General features: G+C 47.1%; 1 protein-coding gene across 1 annotated transcript in view; it reads left to right on the top strand.

Moving 5' to 3' along the window:
• LOC146801335 (sodium/potassium-transporting ATPase subunit alpha-1-like) overlaps window positions 1-20,026 on the top strand; it is a 2,293,178-nt gene that overhangs the window by 2,003,347 nt on the left and 269,805 nt on the right. Inside the window, exons 19-21 of the mRNA XM_085623701.1 lie at window positions 9,030-9,175; window positions 10,601-10,731; window positions 10,944-11,045. Coding sequence (XP_085479827.1) covers window positions 9,030-9,175; window positions 10,601-10,731; window positions 10,944-11,045 — 379 coding nt within the window. The remainder of the gene's footprint in view (window positions 1-9,029; window positions 9,176-10,600; window positions 10,732-10,943; window positions 11,046-20,026) is intronic.

The following is a 20,026-nucleotide window of genomic DNA, read 5'->3' as shown; positions in this document are numbered from 1 at the left end:
CCTGTCCTGACTTCGACCTCCTTCCATTGAAATCCTGGCATTTCCAGCAGCCACCAGACATCGCGAACCCGGAGGACTTGCCCTGCTTTCACCAAACTGGCTCTGTCTCCCTTGAGCACTGGATTTGCTCAATCAAAACACTCCAACACAGAACCCAGATCCATGCAGCTCCATGGTTCTGCACCACTCTGCACCCCGTGCCCCTGGCCCCATTTCGAGTGGCCCAACCCCACAAGGAGGTCTCCCCAGTGATCCTGAATTGAAATCTGATGATCCCTGACCTAACTCGAGCTCCAGACTGACGCCTGCAGCCTCAACCTGAGGGATCCCCCCAACCGCGACCGTAGCTGGTACAAAGATCTGAAGCCTAAAGACACCCCATGGCCTTGGATGGCCCAACCGACGGTGTCCAGGCATCCCCCAAGAACCCAACTTACCTCTTGCGCTGGTGGGGATGTATGACGATACAACGCGTACCATCACAACGCGGTATGTTACATCGCGTTTTTGACAACGCAAGTCGTTACATCGACTTGCGTTGGAGGGCGCTGGATTTAGGAATAGTGTGAATTACTATTCCAACTCCAGTCTACGTACAGTAGGGAAGGTGTTGGAATAGTAATTCACACTATTCCTTAGTCTAGAGCGCCCTCCAGTGCAAGTCGGTGTAACGACTTTCGTTGTAAAAACCACGATGTAACCATACCGCGTTGTAATGGTTTCGTGGTAAAGGATGTTTCCCGCTGGTGGTCACCCTCAGGCAACCTCCTTAGCGACCTCTCAATGAAACCTCAGATTAACGCCACTGTTTCTGCCTGTTTCTTTCAGCTGCGTAAAATCCGCAAAATTGCTCGCTTTCTCACTACGGAAGCCCTCACTCTGGCCCTCTTAGCTCTAGTGATTTCAAGAATCGACTACGCCAATTCCTTATATGTAGGCATCCCCGACTATCAGCAAAAACGTTTGCAACTCGTCCAGAATCAGGCTGCCCCCCTTATTTTCCATCAACCTAGGCATTGTCACACTCGCCCTTTGCTGAAATCCCTGCATTGGCTCCCTGTCTCTGAACGCTGCAAATTCAAGCTGGGGTGCCTCATCTTCAAATCTTTGGCTGGTCTTAGCCCTGTGTTTATTTCTTCTCTCATCCACCCCTATGTTCCTACCCGCAATCTGCGCTCGGCCCATCTGGCCCTTCTCAAAGTTCCCAGAATTAAGCGCAAGAAATGGGGCGGTCTTAGATTCTCGTTTCTCGCCCCCTCTCTTTGGAACACTCTCCCCCTGGATATAAGATTGGCCCCATCTTATACCCACTTCAGATCTCTTCTTAAGACTCATTTTTTCCGTCTTGCTTATAACTAACTTCTCCCCCTTTTCCTCCTCCCACCCCTTCCTCCCCAGGTAGCTGCTTACCTTAGCGCCAAGAAACCGCATGGTGAACGTTGCGCTTTACAAGTCTCTTTTACATTACATTACATTACATTACATTACATTAGCCAAACCTGCAGCTTTTCTTCCAAACCGGAGATCTTCATTGAAATTCACAGGGCTCTGACGTCTCCTTGGCACTCTGGATCCAGCCGCCTCCGTGCCGCTGGTGGTGCAGCTCCTGTGCTGGTTGTTGGCCCCTGCAGTGCTAATTCCAGCCTCAATATCCTTGCATCCACAACCGAGTGGCCTGCTTGTAAGCAGCCCTCAACCTGTGCCCCCCTAGTCCTATTGGGTAACATTGGGCCCCTGCACTCTGCACCCAGCTGACCCAGTGCCGCTGGCGGTGCGAATTGAGTACCTAACTGAACCTTGGGGAACCTTGGTTCTAAACCCAGAAAGCTATTCTTGCTGGTCATTTACTTACATGCAAACCGGTAGCCTTCTTTTCTTTCATAGAAACCCATGTTATAGGTTTCCTCCCAAAAATGTTTGTGCCAAACAGTTTTTGTATGAAAGAAAAGTAACTGTGCTTTAAACCAAAAATAAGCTTACTTACCTGTGTTTTGTACTGTCCTTGGTGTGATATCTAGGCATATCACACAGAGTAGTCGATGTAATCCAAAAGTATTTTCAATGTATTTTGAAATGTTGTAAAAGTAATTAAAAACCTATAACGATTACAATGTTAACCACAATTGCATTTTTGGGTAAAGTTTAGAGCTGAAAGCATATTCTACATACCTGTGCCAAATCCTGCTTGGCTCTAAACATAAAACATAAGTAAGTATACCTTTTTTATACTTACCTAATTGGTCTGTATAAAATCTCTGAATGTGTGTAATCAGTCCTTGATTGAGTGAATACAATAAATGCTTAACACACCCTTCTGATAAGCCTAACTGCTCGACCACACTATCTCAAAGAGGGCTGTTAGTGATTATCTAATTTAGCCTCTGCTATACCTCTGGGGATCCACTGGACCCTGTGCACACTATACCTTACTTTGGTATAGCATATACAGAGCCAGCTTCCTACAGGAGTATCCTCCCCTATGTCCAGCCCCTCCTCTGGGAGGGACAACCGAGTCATTCCAACCCTTTCCTTAGGGTACTTAAGGACTCCCCTGTGGGTTGGTCATCAGATTTGTCATGGGACAAGACTCAACCCTGAAACTACATCTGGACACTTGGACTTCGTTGGACTTCGACTGGAACTGAGACTGTCGCTGCACCAAGGAAGACTCATGCTGCTCCTGGTCTCGCTGTTCTCCAAGTCTTGTTTGTCTTCTGAGTCTGTGGTTTATTCAGGTTCTTTAACAGACCTGTGGGTATCAAGGACACCCAAAGAAATCTCCATTGGAAAGAAAGAGTCACTCTGCAACTAAGCTGACCTGTCCTCCGCAATTTTGAGGCCAGAATACCTTGTAGTAACCCCTGGGATCAAAGCCCTGTGAACAGCGTCGACTGGATATTGCCAAGACTTGCTGGCTCTGCCCTCTAGAGATCTTTGTGCTACAAGTAGCTCCCTTGTCTAGCACCTCACCTTCCGAAGATCAGCATTCTCACTGCATCCTCTGCACCGTGGGCCTCCATCTTTGGTGAGCTGCCTGACACCTGTGCCTTCTTCCTGTGGGTCTTCCTGAGGGTCTTCTCTTGCATCCCCTGCTTATTAGGAGCTTGCTCTGACTCTCCTACACTTGGTGAGTCCCTTGGACCTTGCTGGTCCCAACACTTTTTGCTTTCCACACCAGTAGTCTCTACCAAGTCTTGTTGGTGATCCTGCCAGACGCCGACCATCTAGACACCGACATCCCACATGGGACAGCTCGTGCACAGCTCCTGGTCTTTCTCAGCACCACCTAGTCCTCCTCACAGCTGCAGTGACAATGTCACCGTCTTCACTTTTGAACCTTCTGACATCAGTGGACATTGTGTGTTCCTGCCTCCTGGTCACCTCTGAGTGGCATAGACTCTGTCCCCTCCGCTTGCAGTTTCTCCACTTCATGAATCCACTCTTGGATTCCACCATTCTCCTTCACAGGGTTCTTTAAAGGCATCTTCTTTGAAGTCTACCATTTTCGTCTATGGCAGATTCTGACATCATTTCACCCCTATGCACCCGGCTTCCCTGGTGCAGGTAACCTGGTTCCTGTGGTGATCAAGGGTAAAGTGGCTCTCCTAACTTCTATCCTTCAAAGGGTTTCTTCAGGATGCTCTGGGAAGGGTCCTTCTTCTTTAAAACTGCAACCGCGACTTCTCCATTGGCTTCCATTAGGCACGTGGTTTTGTTTCCACTCTGCGCATAGCCTCCTTGGGGTTCTTGGGTAATTACCTTTGGTGGTTCATTGTATCCCCAACTCCTCTGAGTCTTCTGGTCTAAGTCCTGTTCCCCTTTGCAGTTCGCATTCCACTTTCTTAGTATATGGTTTGGTCTCCCCCTGGAGTTCAGTGTATATTTGTGCTACTTACCTGATTTTTTGGAAGTAGCCACAACTGGCGTGGAGAATGAAAAGGAGCAAACGTTGGGACTAGCAAGGGACTCACTAAAGGCCAGAGAGTCAGAGCAAGCCCAGAGCAAACAGGGGAACCCACTGAAGCAAGAGAAGACCCTCAGGAGCACTCCCACGTTAAAGGCAAAGGAGTCGCAAGATAACCTCGACAAGCTCACCAAAGTCGGAGGCCCATAAAACAGTACATACAGGGAGGACTTTGTACTTCAAGAAGTTAGGGGCTGGAGATTGGAGCTTCTTGTAGCCTGAAGATATCTGGAGTGCAGAGCCAACAAGCCTTAGCAATGGCAAGTTGAAGTGGTGCACAGGGGTTCCGTCCCAGCAGCCCCGACGAGGGAACCTGTCTTCCAAATTGCAGGGAAGACAGATCAGGCCTCTAGGGAGTTGTAGAACCACCAACTGTATTGGTGAGCCTTGGAAAATCCATAGCACAACAGAAGCAGCAGACCCGTCAGCTTCATTGCGTTGCCTGCAGATGCAGGGGAGTGACTCTTCGTGTTCCCTCGATGTCCGAAGGTCTATTGAAAAACTTGGAAAAGCACAGACACAGACACTGGAGAATACTTGAAGAACTGCGAGACCAGGAGCAGCAGGAGTCTTCCTTGGTGCAGTCTCGGTTCTAGTCGAAGTCCAATGAAGTACAAGTGTCCATACGGTTGAAGAGAGACATAATTTCAGGGTTGAGTCTGATCGCACGCCGAATCTGAGAACCCAATCACAGGGGAGTCCATAAGTACCCCAAGGAAAGGGTTGGGACAACTTAGGAGTCTCTCTCAGAGGAGGGGCTGGACAGAGGGGAGGACACTCTCATGTCCTTTGTCCAGTTTTACACAAGAGCAGGAACAAAGTTATAACACAGTTATTAAGGTTTTGCTCTCTCATGATCAAATTATACAGTCCATTATAGTCATGTACATTACTATCATGTAACCAGTCATCCAGAGCCTTAACTGCATGGTTTTTAAATCAACCCAGTCTTCTGAAGAGGTCTTCTGGGTATCCCTGAACTTGATCCTGTCTTCTTCACAAGTAATTCATAATCCCTCAAGAAGTGTCTCTTTCAAATCCTTATAGTTGTCTTCATACTCTCCCCTTACTGGCAGGAGTTTGCCTCTACCTTTGTCTGCAGAGAGCCACGGGATAGCTGCCCACTGCTTCTGGAGGACCTTCTGAACTTTACAGGCCCTCTCCATAGCAATATTCCACTTGTGGATTTCATCCCCAGTTTTAAAAATGGGCACTATCCTGCTAAAATTCCTAGAATCAAAGAGGACCGCCCTGACTCTATTCTCTTTATTGCTGCCGACATTGGGGTCTAACTCCAAATTCTTCCTCTCCTTTTCCACTTATAGAACTGCTCTCTCAAGGGCCCAACTGCTATCTGTTCAGCTTGAGTTTGGCCTTCTCAAGCTTGAGCAGATTGTACCCCCTATCTAGGATGGACTCTTCTAAATTAGAGTGAGAGGACCCAGCAACTGATGTTGAGGAAAGGTAGGATAAGGACGAGGAAGACCTCCTCCTCCTAGGAATCATTTGAACCAACCCAGGGTGAGTGAAAGTGGCATGATTCCCTCTAGTACCATCAGTACCGCCCTCTGCATGTATAGGGTCATCCAGGGGAGCCTGCTCAGGCTCGTGGCCATGTCCATTGACAGAACCAGTGGTACCATGGGCTGCTGTCCTCCTCTTCCTCGGCGTTTCATGGTGATTTGCGCATGCGCACGCACCCGCGCATGCGCACTCCTTGCAGAAAATGTGCATGCGCGGGCGCGCACGCATGCGAAGATCACCGTGAAATGCTGACGAAGAGGAGGACGGCTGACCAGGGATGCCGCAGTCAAGTTAAGTGTTTATTATTTTACCTTTAATGTATATTTATTTCATTCTTACAAGGGCGGGTGGAGGCGGGCGGAGCTGGTGGAGTGGAGCGGAGTTCCACGGAGTTCCCAATTCCGTGGACCTACGCGTAGTGCCGCTCCACTAGCTCCGCCCAGGGTTAAATATGATATATAGAGAGGCCATGCTTCATTACACGATGACCATCTCTAAACTGGCTGTGACGAACCCTATGATGTTTGGTATCGAAACATGTTGGAATGATATCCCCACCAAAAACGGTGTGGTAGGTTTGATTCCATGCTCTGTAAAGCTCCAGGCTAGAGCCAAGCTCAAGCAAGGAAAGGCAGAACAATAGATATCCTGTCACAGGGAGGCGTGACCACCTCCCAGACAGGGTTTTGTGTATTGGGACAGGGTGGGGGCGCTTGCCAGCACCCCTGAGACTGCTTGAAGGGCACACTAGGTGCCCTCCTTGCATACTCCAGTTCAAACCAGTTCATGAAGCCGTAGGCTCCTGATCTGGCGTGAAACTGGACAAAGGACACAGGAGTATTCTCCCCACTGTCCGGCCCCCTCCTCTGGGAGGAACCCCCTGAAACGTCCCAACTCACTCCTTAGGGTACTTAAGATCTTTCCTGTGGTTGGGTTCCTAGATTTGTCGTGAGGCAAGTTTCAGATCAGACACCACTTCATCTTCGACTGTATGGGAACTCTGGACTTCACTGGACTTTGATCTGGGCATCGAGACTGCAACTGGGAAGACTCCTGATGCTCCTGGTCTCGTCGTCTTGCTAGTCTGCTACAATATTTGTGTCCGTGCTCCATACAGGAACCTCACAAGGCCTGTGGAAATCCAAGACACCTGAAGGAATCTTCCTTGAAGTCAAGGAGTCACTTCCCTGCATCTGCAGGTACTGCAACACAGCTAACTAGTCTGCTGATCCTGGGCTCCCACAGACTCCAAAAGGCTCAGCAACACAGGTGGTGTTTCTGCAACTCCGTTGAGGCCTGCACTGTCTTCTCACCAAGTTTTTAGGCCAGTATCCCTCACCGGAACCATCCGAACCAAACCCCTGCACACCGCGTCAACTTGCCGTTGTCAAGACTTGTTGGCTGTCTTCCTCAGAGATCTTCGGGCTCCAAGAAGCTACAACCTCAAACATCTCCTGCAGCCAAGATCGTCATCCTCACCGCATCCCTTGCACCGTTGTCCTGCATCTTTGGTGAGCTGCTCGAGATCCTCTTGTGACTCCTGTGCCTTGGGCGTCTGCGTCCTCTCTAGGGGCTTCTTTGACTCCAGTGAGCTCCCCTGATTGCTCAGGGCCTACTCCGACTCCCCTGCTTGTGGTCAGTCACTTGGACCTTGCTGGTCCCGACACTGCACCTTTTTCATTTGCCACGTTGTTTGCAATTGCCAAGGCCTGTTGGTACTCCCGCCGGACACTCACCCCTCAGCTCTCGACATCCGACGTGGGACAGATCATGAATGGCTCCTGTTTTTCCCCAGCGTCGCCTGGTCCACACAGCTGCAGCTTCAAGGTCATCGTCAACTCTCCTGAATTAGCCGTCATCGGTGGGCATTCGTCTTTCACTCCTTAGTGGCATAGACTCTGTCCCCTTTGCTTGCAGGTACTTCTCATCTTGAATCCACCTTTAGGTTCCACCGGACAATTTGACATTCTTTAACAGCGGTATCTTCCTGAAGTTCTACATTGAGTTTGACGGCGGTTTCCGACGCCACTTTGCACCTATGCACCCGGCTTCTCTGGTGTAGGTATCCTAGTTCCTAGGGTTTCCATGGGTGAGGTTGCTCTTCAAACTTTTGACTTCCACAAGGTTTTTTCAGGGTCCAGTGTGAAGGGTCCTTCTTTAAAATTGCAACTGCGACTTACCCATTGACTTGATTTGAACATGCGGTTGTGTTCCCACTCTGCACACGACCTCCGTGGGGTTCCTAGATATTCACCTTGGGTGGTTGCTTGGGTCTCCGGCTATTCTACCTCCTCTAGGCCCACTCTTTTCTTGAGTTGTGGTTTGCAATCCACTATTTTAGTATATGGTTTGGTCTCCCCCTTAAGACCATTGTGTATTTGTGCTACTTACGTTCTCTATTTCCTAAGTATCGTGTGTATTGTGTTTATTACTCTGGGTAGGAGATCATAGATTGTGTTAGTGAGTGTTTGTAATAAAATAACTATTTTTATAACGACACTGTGTGATTCTTTTTCACTTAACCTACACCATAAGATAAAGTACTGGTAGAACAAGCTGCTGTACACTCCTTCTGGACAGTCTGAGCTGCTCTCCACAGGTACCACTTAAGGGGGCTTTCTAAGCTATTGGTTGAAAAAAAACACACTTTGTTACAGTGACTCGCTTGACACAAAACTTGTGCCACCTATGACAAAAGATACTGAGAGGATAAATAGAAAATCAGTACAAAATATATAATCCCATGATGTGCGACTTTCCCCCTCAAAGTGATTGGCAGTATAAGTGTTTAATTAAGATACATTACATTTTAGAAGCACGTAGCCTGAATGGGCTGTACTAGGACATGACACCCTTTATGTAGCAGCTACTTACAAAATACCTTCCCTACTTTGAATACACGTAGCAGGCATGCCTCCAGCTTCCAGGGGTCCCTTGACACACAGCTCAAATGAAAGCAAAGCCTTTCAGAGGAGGGTGGCCGTCACCGTAGTAACAGGGCCCGTCCCCTGCTTCCTTCCACTCCTTGCTCTTGACACCCAGCTTTATTTGCCTGCGCTGTGGGTTGCTTTGAGAATAAAACGAGCAGAGGGAGGTCAGAAGACTGGAGGATGCTGGAAGGGATGGGACATATGGAAAGTAGGAAAAGCTACTCCTTGGAAGATGCTGCACAAAATGAGCATCGCTGCACCCTAGAATAGCGTACACTGTGCGTTGTGATTATGCAGTTCCCTAATTATTTATGGCCATTATTGGCAGTTGTTAGTCTATTGTTCTGGGCGGGAGGGCGGAGTGCTGTTTTGCAAAGACAGGTGTGCTCTTTGTGGCGTGGCGAGGCTCTGTTTAAGGAACTAGCCGGAGCATCCTTTTGCCGCTGAGCTGAGCTGCATCAGCTTTTCCCTGCATTCCTTCATTTTCGCGGGCACTTATGTAAAAATCGCAGCGCTGGACATGCTCTCACATACCCGCTGATCACTGCTCTACAGTAACCTATTTCACTTCTAACACATTCTCATTGGATGTATTTTGCTGCTTTTTCTAGGTATGATTCAAGCCCTGGGAGGCTTCTTCGCTTACTTTGTCATCTTATCGGAGAATGGGTTCCTGCCTTGGACTCTGCTTGGCATCCGAGCCACGTGGGATGACCGTTCGGTCAATGATGTAGAGGATACCTATGGACAGCAATGGGTAAGTTGCCTCTTAAGTCTTAGCTCAACCCAGTGTACTCTTTGTTGAGAACTAGAATGGTGGTTTTCACATCTGCTTCGAGACGTGAGCCCAAGTCAGGTGAGGCAGGTGGTGATCACATCATAAACATATCCTAAACTGTGAGCCCAGATTCCCTCATGCCCCATTTACTGCTGTAGAATTGGCTAGCTGCCGCAAATGCTCCAATCCGGGGTCACTTTACAAGTGAGCAGACGAGTATCGGGGTAGGCTGCGCAGTGGGATATTTTGCCACGCCCCGGAATACCCAAAATTACGGGCAGAAGATATCCGTTAAAAGATCAGCAACAGACAATGTGTCGACATTAGGCTGAGTTTACCGACGGTCTGAGGAAGCCCTTTGCCGCATCATACCACGTGATCGACGTCCACGTCGGAACGCTGGATGTTTGTTTGGGGCTTTAAATGGAGACCATCTTTGCTATGAACGGTTGATACTTCATAGCCACCATGCTGAGATCGGACGCTACCCGTGAAGGATAATACCTATCATCCTCTGTCCATCTCGTTACCTTTCATGTGTACCACCATTGGGACTATATGAGGGTCCTTTCTTGTATATATACTTATATACAAATAATAATACGCAAGTATAGGAATGTAATATTCTTCCTATGGCCCTTTCTTTCCTGAGACGCAACGAGCTCTAAAGGACTACATATACCGTTTTTGGATATTTTATTTGCCTCTCAAATAGCCCTGACGAAGTTCCCGCATGGAACGAAACGCGTTGGCTGTGCACTGTTCGTGTTAAAACCATCAGAATAAAAAGAAAAAAATATTACATTTTTTGGACTACTTGATCTAATGTGTTTAATTTCAATGAGTGCACCTTCCACCTTTGGATTTACGTTTTGACTCGCTTTGCACCTTTGGACGACGGATGCAGGAAGTGTTTTTGCACCAATCTTTTGATTGTTAACAATACATGTGTTTTGGTTGAGCTGGACCTTGGTCGGTCGTTCTGTTCTCTTTTGCTTCCCCATTTACTGCTGTGCCTGACTTCAATATTTGTTTGACTGAGCCCAGGAATATATAGAATGTTGTTCTTTTTCCAGTTAAGCTGTTCTGAAGTCCTAATCCAGACAGAATCATTTGGATGGATATGTCTACATTAGACCTGACACCCAGGGTGTAAACTGCTGGATGCTCAGCAGCAATTGGAGGTTGAGGTCTGTAAACCTATAGCCTAGAATTTACAGAGCTAAGAAACTGCAAAAATGTGGTAAGAAGTAAAATGCACAAACATAACCTTGGTCAGTTATTATAAAGTCTGAATATATTTAAGTGTAGCTCAGTGAGGCTATTCCACCTTAGATTTTCCTCACACGTCAAGGATTCTTTGAGTTTTACGCTGATTAACTCTCGTCCCATTTCCACTTTCAGACTTACGAGCAGCGCAAGATCGTTGAATTCACCTGCCAAACTGCCTTTTTCATCAGCATTGTGGTCGTGCAGTGGGCCGACTTGATCATTTCCAAAACTCGAAGGAACTCAGTATTCCAACAGGGAATGAAGTGAGTATGGCCTGATCTAAGTTCTCTCCCTCATTCTATTGAACTGTTGTACCTCAAGCCAGTGGCTGCTGGTAAGATACCCATATACAACCCGTACTTGTCAACCGCAGCTAGTTCGAGGTAGTCCATCCTCGATTGTCCCTGCGATAAGCAGAAATAGGCGAAGGTAGATAATGAGCTATTCTTCTAAATATCTCAACTCTGTTTTCTAGGAACACAATCTTGATCTTCGCCCTCTTCGAGGAGACTGCACTGGCTGCTTTCCTGTCATATTGCCCCGGAATGGATGTAGCCCTCAGAATGTTTCCACTCAAGTGAGCAATGCCAAGAATCACCCTAATTGTTCTTCCATGCTGTGGCCTGCAGGTGTTGTTGAGTCGGCCTCTTGCCTTTGCACCTTCTCCCAGGCTGTAGTGAGATGGTGTCATCTTCCAGCCATCGTCGAAGCCCTCATATTCCATCATCAGCAAACAGCACTTCTCATTTCCTTGCTCACACCCAAGAAAGCTGTTCTAATTTATCTTCAGTAATTTTAGAATCCACATTGATTGGGTCCCGCTGCGTGAGGAGTGTTGACCGCAGCGCCTTGAAGGGGACACCGAGGGAAGTACTTGCACGGGGCTGCGAGCGAGTGCGTGAGCTCCTTGGGACTGCATTTCCCAGGAGCACCCGCCAGCCCTGATCAGCTACACCTGGGCCGCTCTCCCCGACCCCTCCTACCCTTCCACCGAGCCCTTATCATCTGCTCTCGCTGAGACGGCGAGTGGGACGCCTTGCTGCTTTTGTTTCTGCCCGTTTGGAATCGCCTGCTGCCAGCCTACTTCTTGCGGAACCCGCTCCGCGGGTCCCGCTGCGTGAGGAGTGTTGACCGCAGCGCCTTGAAGGGGACACCGAGGGAAGTACTTGCACGGGGCTGCGAGCGAGTGCGTGAGCTCCTTGGGACTGCATTTCCCAGGAGCACCCGCCAGCCCTGATCAGCTACACCTGGGCCGCTCTCCCCGACCCCTCCTACCCCTTCCACCTATTGTGTTCAGTCTCCTTATTAAGCCACAAGTACTCCCGCAGCGCCGGAGAGCGCGCGGGAGAAGCCCGGGACAAGGGCGGGACCGTCTGTGGCCGTCCGGGGCCGAAGGAGGCCGGGCTGGGCCACCCCCCTTACCAGTGATATACAGTATCACCTCCAGTAAGTGGCTTAGGAAAGTTGGATTTGTTTAGTGTTTAACATGGCAACGTCTACATCAACAAACTCTGTAAATAGCCATCAAATAACTCCTCTTGTAGAGTCTGGTCCACTGGCAATTGGCCCCCTAGATAAATTTTTCTTTAATCGTTCACTGGTAATAGACAAAGAGTTGACCTTGGCAGAGAAGCGCGCAGAGCGTAGGCTGTCAATCGAAATACTTAAGAATTCAACGGATAAGTTTTCAAATCTAGCTTACCCCACCCTGGTAACTCCTCTGTCATCAGTGAACTTGCCAGTTGTAAACGACCATTTTGAGGTCCAGGCCCAAAAACCAAACAAGGATGTTGTGATAGAACTAAATAATCCTTGTGGCGGCAAAATCCTACCAGCACCGCTCACTGATTCTGGCGCCCAGGTTACATTGGCCCAACCCAAAATCGGGTCCAAACGGAAACGACCAGCATCTGTAAGAAAATGTAAAAGGGTGGTCAAACCCCCTCAAAAACTCAGGAAGTTACATAAACTCGTGAACACAGGAGAGGTAGCTACTAACGAAACTCAAAGCACAGAAAGTGTTACACCTACTAATCTTGTCTCCTTGAACAGCCAGGACGGAGATGACAATCCTTGTACCGACTCCACTGTACCATGTAAAGATAAGGAGCAATCACTTGTAACTGTTCTCCCTGAACTGGAAAAATTGTTTAGATCACTACTCACCCCCATTGAGGATAGAATTGCAAAGCTTGTAGATAGGCTAAACCATTTTGAACAGACTACCTTAGACAATTTTTATTCCACAAAATCACTGATTAAAGCGAATAGGGTGGAAGTAAGCACAAACTCTCAGGTCCTAAACAACCCTGTTATTCAGGATAAGGGAAGAAATCCCCGAAATAGCTCTCCTTTACCTCCCAAACTGAGCAAACCTACAGTTAAAGCCATTACAAAATCCTCAGACAGAACAGAGAGAGCAAACGTTGGCCCTGATTTACCTCAGTCGACCATAATACACCCTACACAGCCCACAATCCCCCCGACACAAAATCCACCAATCGCAACGAGTGCTGAGGCTACAGTGCTTCACCAAGCGGGAATAGTACCAACAAACGCAAACGTAACTAATAGCACGCAGAAAGCTCAGAATATTCCGGTGGGAGGGAATAGGGCTAACACAGGTTTGTTGGTAGGTAAAACTTCAGTACCGTCCCAAATAAATAACAAACAACAGGCGCTGAAGCCTGTCCCCCAATATGTCCCCCAAGTTCCCAAATCTATCCCACCGCCCGTGGCAAAACAACCCTACAGAAAACCACCAATTAATCTCACCCCAGACTCCTTTCCCTATGTAGCAGTTCTTATAAACGTCCCACCATTACCCCCAGGACAGAGAGAAACTTTCCAGATGCTCAAAAATAAGATCATGCACTGGCTAAAGGAAAATCGTCCTCTGCCTGGTGACATCGACGGGCTAATCATAGGGGTAAGGAGAATAGATTGGATGGGATATACATCGAAAACCTTGGGTGGGGATTGCATAGTGGTCAATTTCCAAGACCCAAGGGTGGCGGGATGGATAACAAGGCAGGGATGGGGAACAAATAAGGGAGGTATCGGAATTGTAGACCTTACCTTTTTTTACCCCCGACCGACTAGTGTAACGACTAGTTTACTCAATGAACCCCTTATTCCCCCTACTGTATCATGGCCAGTCAATCCCTTACCACCTCCTCCTGTAGGTCATAATCATACCACTTACACATATTACAACCCTCATGTAGGATGGCAGGAGCCGGGATGGGGATATTGACAAACCAGTACTGACAGTTTAGGAGGGAACACTAACGAGCCAGAAGGGCAATGTGATGTTCATGGTAATACAACTGTTACAAACTTATTGGTCAATTACATCGAGACGGGGGGTTTGGTCGAAGAAGGTGGTTTTAGACTGGGAACCCTAAATACAAATGCCAAGATAACACACCCAGCCAATACGACAGTGGATCCGACAGATGACCAAGAAAGGCAGACTAATTCTACTGAAAGCCCTATGTTAGCCCAAGTATTTCCATTGACTAACACCCGAGATGGGCTAGATGCTAGCATTGGTACGCTTTTATCTTGGAATGTCGCTGGGCTGGCAAGTAAATTGGATTCCCAATCCTGGGTGGATTTTATAAGTGGGTATGACATCTGTTGCTTCCAAGAAACCTGGGCTTGTGATCCCCTTTTCTGTCTTGGTTATTTGAACTATTGTATACCAGCGTCAAAAGGGGGAAGAGGGCGGCCCAAGGGAGGCTTAACTGTTTGGGTTAGACAGGACCTGCAGGTCAACATCAAAATGTTGGACCTGGGAAATTGTGATTTGCAATTATTAAGAATCTCCGTAGCAAAGGGTCAACTAATAGATTTGTACAATGTCTACGTGAGAGGTAGCAACGTAACCAATTTACCCACCATTGAGCTGTTGTCTACTGCCATTGAGACCAAGTCCCAGGAAAGTGTAACGATAATTGTAGGGGACCTCAACAGGACTTTTGAACCTCTGGACTGTACAAATGACCTCTTGGAGAGCGAAGAGGACAATCTCTGGGGAGTACCACCTCTATGCCTAAAACCTGTAAGGAGATGGACAAAAGAGATCTTATCACTGAATGGAATTTGTATGGAACATGGCTTAAGAGCACTGAACGGGAGGACACCTGGGGACAAGGAGGGCAGCTACACTTTTGACAATGGCATCAACAGGAGCCGAATCGATTACATTTTGTGCAGTCTCCAACTGTGGAAAGGGGTTGCTGACATGACAGTTAGGCCCCGGGTTGAAAGTGACCACAACCCCCTCTGTGTGACTCATAGGTGGTGGAATACTGGTGCGGGTAACCCTCTAGTGATATACGATGAAACCCCTGTTATGAGTAATGATGAACGCAGGTTAAAATGGCCCAAGGTACTGGCAAACGAGGCCACTATGACTTACATCAATAATGCTGTTGATTGTGCAATTTGCGCGATGGAAACAGCGGTTCCAGTGGTTCCAGGGGATAGTGGAATCACCGAAATCCACAATAAGTTATTCTCCCTCCTGAGACCATGCTTCTTCATTAAAAAAAGGAAAGGGAAGAAATCTAAAGAAGTGGGAAGGTGGTTTGATAGTCATTGTAGATCAGCACGATTAGCCCTGGGACAAGCCATAAGGAATAGGGACCGCGCCGCTGTGACAAAGAATAGGGAACTGTACAAGATGGCCATCTATCGTGCAAAAAAGAATTGGGATGAAGGCCACTGGGCCGAACTAAAAGAGGCCTCTGATAGTAAAGACTCCAGGGCATTCTGGAAAATCATCAAGTGGGGTAGTGGAGCCGGTCCTGCGAAGCCAGACAACAATGTAGCAGAGGAAGCTTGGGTTGATTACTTCAGACCTCAGTACGCGGAAGTTAACCATCCTGTGGCAGCTGATAGTATAACACCGGTTTATGCAACCGACGATTTGTTCTCCCTTAGAGAAGTGGAAATTGCCATTGGTTCCGCGAAATGTGGGAGGGCGCCAGGTCCAGATGGCATTCCACCTGATATTTTTAAACACGATATGACCAGATGGGCGAGATATACCCTCCTTGTAGCGAATGCCCTAGCCAAGGGGGAAGTGGTCCCAGACCTCTGGAAAGGCGCAACCATTATCCCCATCCACAAGAAGGGAGATCGTTCACTGCCTGCAAACTATAGGCCCATAAGCTTAATAGCCACCTTACAGAAAGTAGTTGGGAGAATGGTAACAAACCAGCTTATGGACTGGGTTGAAGACAACAACGCCCTTTCTCCATACCAAGCGGGATTCAGGCGAGCAGCCAGTACCATCGATCAGGTCTTCCGCTTTACCATATTAAGGTGGAAGACCGTTGTACTGGGAAGGGGCTGCCTGTACGTCGCGTTCGTCGACCTGCGGACGGCGTTCGACCTAGTCCCCCGGTTTAAGTTATGGTTGGTTTTGCAAAAGTTGGGGATCCCTGCTGATCTGCTAACATTAATTATGCGACTGCACGAATCCAACTTCGCTAGAGTCCAGTGGGGTGGAAGTGGAGAGACAACAGAGGATTTCCCAGTGGAAAGGGGTGTTCGACAGGGCTGTTCCATGGCCCCTTTACTTTTCTCGTTATTTATTAACGGAATCGTTGAGAGGATGCTGAAGGCTAGTGTTGATGCCCCATCGTTAGCGGACACCAGGGTTCCGATCCTGATGTTCGCTGACGACACTCTTATCTTGTCTAAGACCCCCATGGGGCTGCAACGTGCATTAAACATTTTTGATGCTTTTTGCACTGAGCATGGGCTAGAGGTAAATGTGGGAAAAACAAAACTAATGGCTTTTTCCCCCGGACGCAGGAACTACCCCAAGGTAACCTTAAACAGCAGTAGGTTAGACATTGTCAAAGAATTTACGTACCTGGGTGTACAGATCGCAGAGGGCATTGGCTGGACGCATCATGTAGATAAAGTGGTCTTAAAGCACCAGCAGCTTTCTGGTGCTTTAAGGGGGGAACACCGCAAATCCAAAACAAAACCCATAAAACCCGCATTAATAGTGTATGACGCGAAGGTTTTGGGTGCCACATTATATGGCGCGGAGCTATGGGCCTGGGATGGTTTAGCGGCTCTTCAGACATCAGAGAACAAGTTTATGCGAGGGATTACAAGACTCCCACAGAGTACCCCCTTAACCCCATTGTTTTTGGAGTTAGGTAGACGCACCATTGTAGATAGAGCCCGATTGCGCCCAGTCCTTTACTGGAGACGTCTCTGGACGACTCCAGAAATAAGACAATATGCGGAGGGTTTTCAATGGATTATCAAGGAAGATACCTTCCATAAGATAAAATGGCTAAAACATCTGAAGTCCATGTTAGTAAACTTAGGGTTTTCAAATCTTTGGAATAACCCTGAGGGAGAAATCTTCCCTAGCAAAGAAGCCCTTAAAGAACAATACTGGGATTGGGTTGGCGGTAAGATGCTGAATGACACCAGGGCCGACTCTATGACTGGTCGCTTCCTGGAGATAAAATTTTTTCCTGCCCTGGAAAATTACTGGGACAACATCACGGTACCAATGGACAGGAAACTTGTATTTCAGCTAAGATCAGGATCTATCCCCCTCAAGAAACTGACATCTGGCTGGCACAGACCCACCAATAACTTATGTCCAGCATGCGAAAATGCCGAGGAGAGCATAGGCCATTTTCTTTTCGTATGCCACGCTTATGTGAATCCGAGGAGAAAATGGCTCTCGCCGGTATGCAAAAACTTGGGGACACGAGACAGCACAGTGGCTCTAAGAATCCTACGTACAACAACTCAGGATTCGATAGTCATAGGGGTAGCTAAATACCTGGGTTGGGCATGGGCAATTAGAAGACGGTCCCTGGGGGGAAGTAGGTAACAAGGTATTCCTCTCAACAATGATTAATGTAATACTATTTGTAAATATGGTTTTTATATAAATGTTGTATGAGCTGTATTCTATGTTTAATGAATTTTTAATCCGTAATAATGTATTATTGTATAACTGTGTTGATTTTATGTGCTTTTATGAGAATTGTCTCGAATAAAGCTTATACAAAGTAAAAAAAAAAAGTAAGTTGCCTCTTAAGTCTTAGCTCAACCCAGTGTACTCTTTGTTGAGAACTAGAATGGTGGTTTTCACATCTGCTTCGAGACGTGAGCCCAAGTCAGGTGAGGCAGGTGGTGATCACATCATAAACATATCCTAAACTGTGAGCCCAGATTCCCTCATGCCCCATTTACTGCTGTAGAATTGGCTAGCTGCCGCAAATGCTCCAATCCGGGGTCACTTTACAAGTGAGCAGACGAGTATCGGGGTAGGCTGCGCAGTGGGATATTTTGCCACGCCCCGGAATACCCAAAATTACGGGCAGAAGATATCCGTTAAAAGATCAGCAACAGACAATGTGTCGACATTAGGCTGAGTTTACCGACGGTCTGAGGAAGCCCTTTGCCGCATCATACCACGTGATCGACGTCCACGTCGGAACGCTGGATGTTTGTTTGGGGCTTTAAATGGAGACCATCTTTGCTATGAACGGTTGATACTTCATAGCCACCATGCTGAGATCGGACGCTACCCGTGAAGGATAATACCTATCATCCTCTGTCCATCTCGTTACCTTTCATGTGTACCACCATTGGGACTATATGAGGGTCCTTTCTTGTATATTTACTTATATACAAATAATAATACGCAAGTATAGGAATGTAATATTCTTCCTATGGCCCTTTCTTTCCTGAGACGCAACGAGCTCTAAAGGACTACATATACCGTTTTTGGATATTTTATTTGCCTCTCAAATAGCCCTGACGAAGTTCCCGCATGGAACGAAACGCGTTGGCTGTGCACTGTTCGTGTTAAAACCATCAGAATAAAAAGAAAAAAATATTACATTTTTTGGACTACTTGATCTAATGTGTTTAATTTCAATGAGTGCACCTTCCACCTTTGGATTTACGTTTTGACTCGCTTTGCACCTTTGGACGACGGATGCAGGAAGTGTTTTTGCACCAATCTTTTGATTGTTAACAATACATGTGTTTTGGTTGAGCTGGACCTTGGTCGGTCGTTCTGTTCTCTTTTGCTTCCCCATTTACTGCTGTGCCTGACTTCAATATTTGTTTGACTGAGCCCAGGAATATATAGAATGTTGTTCTTTTTCCAGTTAAGCTGTTCTGAAGTCCTAATCCAGACAGAATCATTTGGATGGATATGTCTACATTAGACCTGACACCCAGGGTGTAAACTGCTGGATGCTCAGCAGCAATTGGAGGTTGAGGTCTGTAAACCTATAGCCTAGAATTTACAGAGCTAAGAAACTGCAAAAATGTGGTAAGAAGTAAAATGCACAAACATAACCTTGGTCAGTTATTATAAAGTCTGAATATATTTAAGTGTAGCTCAGTGAGGCTATTCCACCTTAGATTTTCCTCACACGTCAAGGATTCTTTGAGTTTTACGCTGATTAACTCTCGTCCCATTTCCACTTTCAGACTTACGAGCAGCGCAAGATCGTTGAATTCACCTGCCAAACTGCCTTTTTCATCAGCATTGTGGTCGTGCAGTGGGCCGACTTGATCATTTCCAAAACTCGAAGGAACTCAGTATTCCAACAGGGAATGAAGTGAGTATGGCCTGATCTAAGTTCTCTCCCTCATTCTATTGAACTGTTGTACCTCAAGCCAGTGGCTGCTGGTAAGATACCCATATACAACCCGTACTTGTCAACCGCAGCTAGTTCGAGGTAGTCCATCCTCGATTGTCCCTGCGATAAGCAGAAATAGGCGAAGGTAGATAATGAGCTATTCTTCTAAATATCTCAACTCTGTTTTCTAGGAACACAATCTTGATCTTCGCCCTCTTCGAGGAGACTGCACTGGCTGCTTTCCTGTCATATTGCCCCGGAATGGATGTAGCCCTCAGAATGTTTCCACTCAAGTGAGCAATGCCAAGAATCACCCTAATTGTTCTTCCATGCTGTGGCCTGCAGGTGTTGTTGAGTCGGCCTCTTGCCTTTGCACCTTCTCCCAGGCTGTAGTGAGATGGTGTCATCTTCCAGCCATCGTCGAAGCCCTCATATTCCATCATCAGCAAACAGCACTTCTCATTTCCTTGCTCACACCCAAGAAAGCTGTTCTAATTTATCTTCAGTAATTTTAGAATCCACATTGATTTGACAATTGTCAAGACAATTTTAGCACAACTCCCCATTAGGCCCCCTTTATGAATGTTGTGAACGTGCTAAGATTTAAACATCTGGTAGAGACTTCTAACTGCAGATTCCTTACCTTTGAATTTCCCAGGCGTCGTGTAGGAGGCTGGCATAGTATATGGTGCACACTTATTCAAGTGGTGCACCTTGAACTAATCCAGCTAACCTTTATGGTGATTTGAGTGGTCTTTGATAACCTTAGAAAGTTCTCAAAGTGGTAGCTTTGGAGAGCAGCCTTCAGGCTTACCTTGAAGGAGTGGTAAGCAGCTTGTTTTAACAGTTTAGTCTGTAGTGCAAGTTAAATGAAAAATAACCACAGACTGTTTATATAAAAATATGT

The sequence above is a fragment of the Triturus cristatus genome, chromosome 8, assembly GCF_964204655.1.
Source record: "Triturus cristatus chromosome 8, aTriCri1.1, whole genome shotgun sequence".
In the NCBI taxonomy this organism is placed as follows: domain Eukaryota; kingdom Metazoa; phylum Chordata; class Amphibia; order Caudata; family Salamandridae; genus Triturus; species Triturus cristatus.
This window is presented reverse-complemented; position numbering and strand designations above follow the sequence as displayed.